We start from the raw sequence: 8,495 nt of genomic DNA, 5'->3' as shown, positions 1-8,495 counted from the left end.
GGCCAGCTGGTCGCCGGCGAGGTCGTAATCCGAAGTGAGGGCGATCGAGTCGCCGTCGGCAGAGATGTCGGGGTTCAGCGCCGCGAGGCCGCATGGCTTCTGCCAGCAGCACAAGTACTTGAGCTCGTTGTCGGTGCCCTCGCAAGTGCCGCGCTGCTTCGAGGAAGAGGCGCCCGGGCAGCAGCGCGCCTAGCAGAGGCAGGGGGCGACGGTGAAGAAGCTGACATGCCCCTCGCCCTGCGCCCATCGCTGGTGCACTGGAGCGGCCGCGCGCCTCAATGTCAGCACCCTTGAGCGGCAGGTCGCCCTCCTTGGTCAGCTGCCACGTGAAGCCAAGCTTGGCGTCGAACAAGAACAGGTTGGGCGACGTGATTGCCTGCGGCGCCTCGAGTGCGCCGCGGGTGTCCGCGATGTCGTAGTTGGCCGTGTAGGACATGAAGCGAGCGTCGCCCGAGATGACCGGGTTGTCGGTCGCGCCCACTCCAATGGTAGCGGCAGACGGGACGCCGCCCTGCCCGGCAACGGACGGGCAGGACGCGGTGGTGGGGCTCAAGTTGGCGGCGTCGGGGTTCTGTGCGATGAGGAAGCTCTGGACGGTGTCGAGGTCGCAGTCGACGAGAGTCGGGTTGATCATGAAGGTGCTGCCGTCGGCGACGGTGTGCAGGAACGCGTCGGGCCCCTTGGACGAGGCCATCGGGGAGAAGGCGGAGCCCTTGGCGCGGAAGACCACGTGCTCGCCCGTGTGATCGAGGTTCACGCCGCCGCTCGCCTCGACCTGCGGCATGCGCGCGGCGGATGACCGGGTGTTGTCAGGAGGAGAGTCATCGTGTGTGTGTGTGTGTGTGTGTGTGTGTGTGTGTGTGTGTGTGTGTGTGTGTGTGTGTGTGTGTGTGTGTGTGTGTGTGTGGCGAACGCCTTGGAGGAAGAGTCGGCATCGAATGAGGCCTTGGTAATCATGGTGAACGGGGCGAAGGTCGGCACGCCCAACGCGTTCTCACGGATGAGCTTGGTCGTGTAAACCTGCACGTTTCCCTTCTCCAGGCTGTCGCCCGCGAGGTCCATGTCCGAGATGAAGGCCAGCGTGCACTCAGTCTCTCCACAGTCGCCGTGGCGCAGTATCCAGCTTTGCGATCGCCGCTCTCATCCGTGATTTTGGTCAACTGCTTCGACGAGTACTGGGCGATTGCAAACATCACGTTCTGAGTGGCGTCCTCTTTCAGGTCGTAGCACGCCCGGTTTCCGGCGTAGTTGAGGCGGACCTGCTTGGGCATCTCCGTGGGCATCGCCTAGGGGCAAGAGAAACGCGTTCTTGCACCAGTACGCGCCGTTGAGGCCTGATGCGTGGGGTGAAAATCACCTGCGCCGGCGTGATCATGATTGTGGACTGATCGTAGCTCGAGTAATAGATGAAGGCGTTCCACTGGTCCCCGTTGGCTGCGGTGTAGCCGACGCTGTTGCCGTTTCCGCTGAGCGAGCCCTCATATGCGGCGCCAGTCCCAGGCGACACCGCGACGAAGTCGAGGGCGTCCGCCGAGAAAGCGATGGCGGTGACGAGCAGGGAGCGCATCATGACGAGGTGGGCAAGGCGGACCAACTGGGCTGGTCAGGGTGCTCTCCAGGTGTGGGCACGATGACAACACGCCACATCACGGCGGTTGAATTGTTTTATTTTGACGCCTCCGGTAGCTGAAGGGGAGAAAGGGGAGGATTCTCGCGCTGCAACCTTCATGCCACCTCGCGGTCGTCCCACGGTCGTCCCACTCTCGTCGTTCTCCCTCCTGTCGCTTCCTCCTCTGTCGCGTCGCTCTCGTCTGCCTCATCGTCTTCGCGGAGAATGGGGATTGGCCACCCAACGCGTTTCTTTCACGCCTTTGGTACGGGACCCCTCGATCGTCTCGCCCTCCCTCACTGGTGTGTTCATCGGGGGGGGTCATAACAAACACGGTACAGGATCAAAGTGTGCGCTAGGCTGCTCTCGACGGCCACCCTCGCTGGTTCCCCTTCCACCGCGCTGAGGGCCCGGTCCACTTGATCGATCAGCGCCGCCGCTGCATACGTGTATGCCGGGAGATTCTTTTCTTTTGTCCGTGGTGTACCTGTGTTAGTGCCAGTGCGCGCCAGTCCTGTGCCTAGTGTCGTGCGAGGGAGTGGGCCGTAAAATTCTTTTGTCCAGTGGTGTACCTGTGTTAGTGCCAGTGCGCGCCAGTCCCGTGCCCAGTGTTGTGCGCGAACGTGCTAAAATTCTTTTGTCTCCTCTGCACCGCCAATCCTGCACCCCGAGCCCATGCCGCCACAACAAAGGCAGCAGGAGCTGCTGGCGCTGCTCTCCGCGATTCCTCCCGCGCTCCTCGGCGCCGCGGCCGCCGCCACGGACGCGGACCACGGCTTGCCGGCGGTGCACTCCTCTTCACCAGCGCTCGCCGAGGCGCTGCTGATCGCACCGCTGCGCAGCGGTCTCGGATCGGCGCCTCCTCCGTTCATCACGCTCGAGGCGGCGGTGGCGCTCCTCTCGCTGCTCGAGCCTGAGGGCCGAAGCCAGCTCCTGGCCATTGCTCGAGGGATGCACCGGCCGCCGTCTCCGCTGCTGAGCCGGGCGCTTCCGCGCGGCCCGTCGCTGCGGGTGCTGGTGACGGGCGCCACCGGCTTCCTCGGCGGCGCTGTGGCGCAGCTGCTGGCTGCGACGGGCGCCGAGGTGACCGCCACCGGCCGCGACGAGTCCAAGGCGCCCGCGTTGCTCGCCGTCGGCGCGGCTCGCTTTGTGCGCGCGGAGCTGTCGCTGCCCGAGGAGGCGGCGGGGCTGTGCGCGGGCCAGCACGCGGTGGTGCACTGCGCCGCGCTCTGCGGCACCTGGCCGCCTGTGGTGGCCGAGGCGTGGGGCGGCGCGGCGCACACGGCTGCCAACGTGGACGCGACTGCAAACCTGCTCGCCGGCTGCGCCGCGGCGGGCGTGGCTCGGTTCGTGCACGTGTCGACGCCGTCGCTGTACGTCTCCAACGGCCGCGGCTCGCTCGCCGAGGAGTGCGGCGTGGGCGGCATACCCGAATGGGCCGTGCCGCCGCGCCACCTCGCCCAGCCGAGTTGCTACGCCGCCTCGAAGCTGCAAGCCGAGCGGCTGGTGCAGGCGGCGGCGGGCGGAGGCGGGGCGGGCGGAGGCGGGGCGGGCGGAGGCGGGGCGGGAGGCGAGGCGGCGGTCTCGGCCGGCCTTGTGACGGTGGTACTGCGTCCGCGCGCCATCTTCGGCGTGGGGGACCAGCACCTCCTCCCGCGCCTCCTCGCCTCGCTGCGGGCCGGCCGGCTCCCCGTCACTTCGCCTAGATGCCGGTCACGTCTCCTGGTCGCATCTCTCGGTCACATCTCTCGGTGTCACGTCTCCGCTCCTGGCGAGGCCTCGAGACGCGCACTCGGCCGCACTCGGCCGCACTCAAGCCGCACCCACTGCATTCCCGCAAGACGGACAGGAGTGCGACGCACACTCCCGCCTTCACACCCGTGCGGCCCTGCCGTCCCAGGTCATCGACCCGCACGCGGTGGTCGACCTCACCTCGGCGAGAGATCTCCCCCCTCCCCCTCGCCACACACACCCCGCCCGGCCCACACACACACCCACTCCCCACCCCGCCGCAGGTCCGAAACGTCTCGCACGCCTGCGCACTCGCGCTGCGTGCGCCCGCCGCTGCCGTCGCCGGCCGAACCTTCAACATCACTAACGACGAGCCCATCTTGTTGTGGGGTCTGATGCGCCGCCTGACCGACGAGCTCGGCCTGCCGCGCCCGTGGCTGAGGCTCCCCTTCCCCTCCGCCGACGCGGCCGCGCGCCTCTCCGAGCCCGCCGTGCTCGCGCTGCAGCGGCTCCGCCTGCTTCGCCGCGACTTCGAGCCAAAGCTGAGCCGGTACGCAGTCGCCGCGATCGGCCGCACCACCGTCCTCGACGTGTCGGCCGCGCGGCAGGCGCTCGGGTACGCCCCGGTCACCTCGACGCAGGAGACGCTCTCGGAGGTGGCCGCCTATTTGGCGCGCGACAGCGCCTCCCGTCTGCACCTCCTCCAGCCGCCCTCTCCTCGGCCCTGCAGGTGATTGCGGCGCACGCAGCCATACCCCCGGCCACCATCCGCCGGCCGGGCGCGCGCCGCGCCGTCTTCTCCCAGGCCGCCTTCGCCGCCGCTTTCCTCGCCGCCGCCGCCGCCGCCGAGGCATGGCCGAGCCGAGGCGCTCGCCACCTCGCCGCCCTCGCCGCAGCTCTCGCGCTCCTCGCCTTTGCGACTCGCGCCGCAGCCGACACGGCGCCGCAGCGGCACCGGCGCCGCGCCGCGGCGAGGGCTCTCTCCCGCGGCGTGACGCCCGGCACGCCTCGCGGGCTCGCGTCGCCGCCCAGCTGTGGCCGAGGTGTGAGGTGCGTCCCTTCACGGGCCCGACGTGCGTGAGCAGGCACGAGTCCCCACTCGGCTGGACAGCCTCATCCTCGCCCGCCTCGACCGCGGGTGGCACTCCGGACGGCGCGCGGCTCGTGGGGTCGTAGCGACGCTCCACTGCCTCCGCCACACCACGGCTCGGCACGGCCTCTCCTCTGACCCCCTCCGCATCTCGCCCGCCCTCGCAGGCTCCCTCTGCGCTTCCCCCCTCGACAGCCCGACGTCGGCGGCCGCGCCGCTGCACTTTGGGCTCCCGCAGCCTGCCCTCGGCGCCGGAAGCGAAGGGCGGCAGCACCGCCTCCGTTCGCCCCTCGCCCCTCTGCTCGATGCCGCCGCCACCGCGGCCGGCGATGCCGCCGCCGCCCCCGCCGCTGCCGCCCCTGACGCCGCCGCCGCCGCCGCCGCCGCCGCCGCCGCCGCGTCTGGGGGAGAGCAGGAGGAAGCCGCTCGCAGCATGACTGGCGGACCGTCGCTGCGCGTTGAGACGGGCGATGTCACCACCCCGCCCAGCACCTCCGCCGTCGCATCGCCCGCCACCCCGACTGTGGTTTCCGCGTCGCTGGCGGAGGCGCTCGCCCGGTGGGCGGCCGAGGCGCCGCAGCGTGCGGCGCTCGTGCACACGCGCGACGACTTTCCCCGCCGCGGAGTCGCTGCCGCCGCGGCTGCGTCCGCCGGCCTGGCCGCCACCGCTGCCGTCATGGTGGTTTTCGCCGCCTCTTGGGCCCTGATGTTGGCGGCGGCGACGGTGGCGGGGGCGACAGCGGCGGCAGCGGCCGTCGCCTTGCAGCGGAGTGAGGCGAGCATACTGTTCGCGGCGCAGTTTGAGACCATCCGCTACGGGGCGCTGCACGCCCACGTCTCGCGCTTGACCGCGACGCTCGCTGCGGCTGGCAGTGAGGAGGGGTCGCGCGTGCTGCTGCTGACGCCGCCGCCGACGGCTGCTGACACGGTCTCTTTGCTGGCGGCTTTGCGCGTCGGCGGGGCGACGCTGGTGATTGGTCCAAGCGTGGGCTGCGCGGGGGGCGCGGCGCATTGCACGGCGCGGCTGCGGCCGGATCTCGTGGTTGCGTCGCGCGGTGCGTACATTCGCTGGCGTCTCGCGCTCCTCTTTCGCCGTTGGACGAGGGGGGAGACCAGCGGGACCACGCCGCCGCTCCTGCCGATCGACCGGCTTCCCGCCTTTGGCAGCGAGGAGGGCGGCAGCTATCGGGCAATGCCTCGGCATGGCTTGCCCACGGCGCCTGCGAGCGGGGGCGCAGGGCAGCCCGGGCCAGTCGCGATCGTCGCTGCGGCGACACGCGAGTCTGCGGCCCGCACAGTGTGCGACGACGCGGCGACAGAGGTGGCGTCGGCCGACGCGCTGCGCCGGCGCGCCGACGCCTACGGGCGTGCGCTCGCTTTGGCTTTGCCACGGTCGCGGCCGTTCGGGCTCAGCTCCGCTGTCGGTCCTTTCGGGAGGGACGCCGACCGCGCTCCAACAGCAGTCGGCGGCGCCGGAGCTTGGCGCTCCCTGCATCTCGGCTCGCTGCACCTCGCCCTCGATGACCTCCTGCTCGGGGGCACCGCCGTGCTGCACCCGCGCGCAACGGTGCCGGCGGGCGGGAATTTGCCGCTTCTCAACGCCGACAACTCGGCGGCGGCGTGGGCCACCGGCGTGCATCCCCGCCCAGTGTATCGCCGCAAGCACTCCCTCACCTCCAAGCGCCGTGCACCACGACTGCGATGCTCAAAAGTCCTGTGCCGACACAGCCTGACGCCTGTCACCCACGCCTCCGCCCTTTTCGGCAGGCGCGCAGCACCTCATCAATCGCTTCGACATCAATGTGCTCACCGCCCCATCCGACGGCTGGGCTGCGCTGGCTGCCAGCTTGCCAGGCGGCAGCCTTCGCGGGATCGCCTTGGGTGCCCTCTGCGTTGCGCCACCACTTCCGCCAGGAGACGGTCCAGCGACGGCGCCCGGGCTGCTCAGCGCAGCGTGCGAGCTGATGCGAGTCGAGCAGCCCTTCAGGCCGCGAGGGAGGGGCGCGGTCATTTGGTCGCTGAGCCGTTCTGCTGTGCCATGCTGAGTACAGATCTAACACGTGTCCGCATGCCTATCGCGGGGTGCTCTTGCTGCGTTCTGGAGGCATGCCCGACGCCCGCCTTTTTTACCTTATAGGAGCGTCAAATTTTGTCCCCCCCCCCCCTAGTTCGTGCCCCCGGCCGAGCGTTTTTGATCTGCTCTGGGTCTGTGGGTTGTTGCACGAGTATATATGGGCCCAGGGTAGGCTCCGCCCCACTGTGATTCGGACTGAGCGACGGCAGGACCCTTTGAAATCATGAATGGCGGCGTCCGGTGAGGCCCCCACGGCCGGGGGTGGTAAGTGGGTGATAGGAGGGCCATAAACGACCATCACATCGGCCACCGGACCCCTCCCCCCCCCCAAACACAGTCCAAACCGGCCCCGGCGGCCGGCGGGACGCACGCCGGCGCAACACCATCAAGCTGCTGTACGGCCCCGGCATCGCCTCCCCTGGCTTAGCTCTCAGTCAAGATATTGTGCACATGGGTGGCCTCTACAATATACTCACTGACACTGAACCTCCCAGAGCTCGTCCCGGTCCGCCACGGCCATCCTCGTCCTCCGCGGCGCCGACTCCGGCCCCTCCGCCGCACTGTGATGAGCGTCGGCAGGACCCTTTGAAATCATAAATGGCGGCGTCTGGAGAGGCCCCCACGGCCGGGGGCGGTAAGTGGGTGATAGGAGGGTGATAAACGACCATCACACCGGCCACCGGACCCCTCCACCCCCCCAAACACAGTCCAAACCGGCCCCGGCGGCCGCCGTGCAGGAGGCCGCCGGGGCGCACCAAACGGCCCTTCACGGCCGCCATACGGGCCACCACGGCCCGTCCCGGTGGCACGGGTGCCGCCGCGCACCCGACCGACGCCCCCGGCCCGCCAGCTCCCGCTCTGGGGGGCTTCACCTCCGCCAGCGGGCCGAGCGCGCCGCCTTCTCGCCGCGCTGCGGCCGCACGCCCGAGAAGTGGCCGAAGGGCGACCTACGCGGCACTAAAATCACGACTAGAAGCGCCGCCCGCCAGCAGGCAGCTTGCCCGCCGCGCGCCGCGCGCCGCCGCAGCCCCCGGCCGGCGCTGGAAGGGCTATGCCGGCCGGTAGCCGCCGTCGCGCCGCCCGGCGGCCGCGTGGGCCGCAGCGGTTGGGGAGGCGGCGCCAGGACGCCCCGAGCGGAGCTATGAAGAGCCTGGGGCGCGGGGTGGGGGGCCGGGAGGGCGACGTGGGCGATGGTGGTGGCGTGGGTGCGCGGGGCCGGCGTGTGGGGGCGCGGGGAGGTCGGTGGTGGTGTGTGGGAGTTGGGGCTAGAACGGAGGAGGCCGGCCGGGATGGTGTGAGGGAGGGGGGGTGACGGTGTCGGAGGGGGTGGCGGGGCGGGAGGCGGCGGTAGCGGTGGCGGCGGGGGCGGCGACGGCGGTGGCGGTGGCGAGGGCCACGGAATAGGCGGCACCCATGGGCGGCAGAGGCGGCGAGAAGGGCGGTGGCGACGGCTCGGCAAGGGCGGAGGCAGAGGCGGCGTGGCGGCGCGTCGGCGGCGGTGAGAGCGGAGGGGAGGGCGGTGGGGAGGGCGGTGGCGGTGGCGGCGGCGAGGCCAGTCGCGTGGGCGGCGGCGAGGCAGGTGGCGGGGCCGGAGGCGGCCCGGAGGGCGGCAGCGGCGGCGCGGCGGCAGCGGCGACGGGCGGGAGGGTGGGCCGGCGGCGGCGTTGGGCGAGGCGGCCGCGCGGGTGGCAGTGGCCGGGGCGGCGGTGCGGGTGGGCGGGAGGCGGCCGCCGACGGTGGCGGTGGCGGCCGGTCCATTCGGCGGCGGGCGGCGCGTCGGGTGGGGCGGCAGCGGGCGCCCTGGAGATGGTGCCGTGGGCAGCGTTGCCGGCGAAGGGAGGAAGGGGTGTGATGGAGGTAGGTAGGGGGGGTGGCTCGTCTTGCCGCCCTCGAGCCGCGACAGCCGGTTGCCGTGTCCGGCCCGCCTTTCCAACGTGTAGGGGGGATCGGCCTTTATGCCCTTCTCTCTCGCTGGGACGCGGTCGGCCGGG

The 8,495-nt window shown here is 71.0% G+C and overlaps 1 protein-coding gene across 1 annotated transcript; it reads left to right on the top strand.

Moving 5' to 3' along the window:
* Positions 1–2,284: 2,284 nt before the first annotated feature.
* On the top strand, positions 2,285–6,475 carry EMIHUDRAFT_105325 (hypothetical protein; the record flags this gene model as incomplete). Its single annotated transcript, XM_005762630.1, has 6 exons — positions 2,285–3,334; positions 3,510–3,527; positions 3,625–3,996; positions 4,071–4,383; positions 4,598–6,115; positions 6,198–6,475. 6 exons carry the CDS (start codon positions 2,285–2,287, stop codon positions 6,473–6,475), a joined length of 3,549 nt encoding a protein of 1,182 aa, XP_005762687.1.
* Between the last annotated feature and the right edge of the window lie 2,020 nt (positions 6,476–8,495).

The sequence above is a fragment of the Emiliania huxleyi genome (assembly GCF_000372725.1).
Source record: "Emiliania huxleyi CCMP1516 unplaced genomic scaffold EMIHUscaffold_67, whole genome shotgun sequence".
Lineage (NCBI taxonomy): Eukaryota > Haptophyta > Isochrysidales > Noelaerhabdaceae > Emiliania > Emiliania huxleyi.
This window is presented reverse-complemented; position numbering and strand designations above follow the sequence as displayed.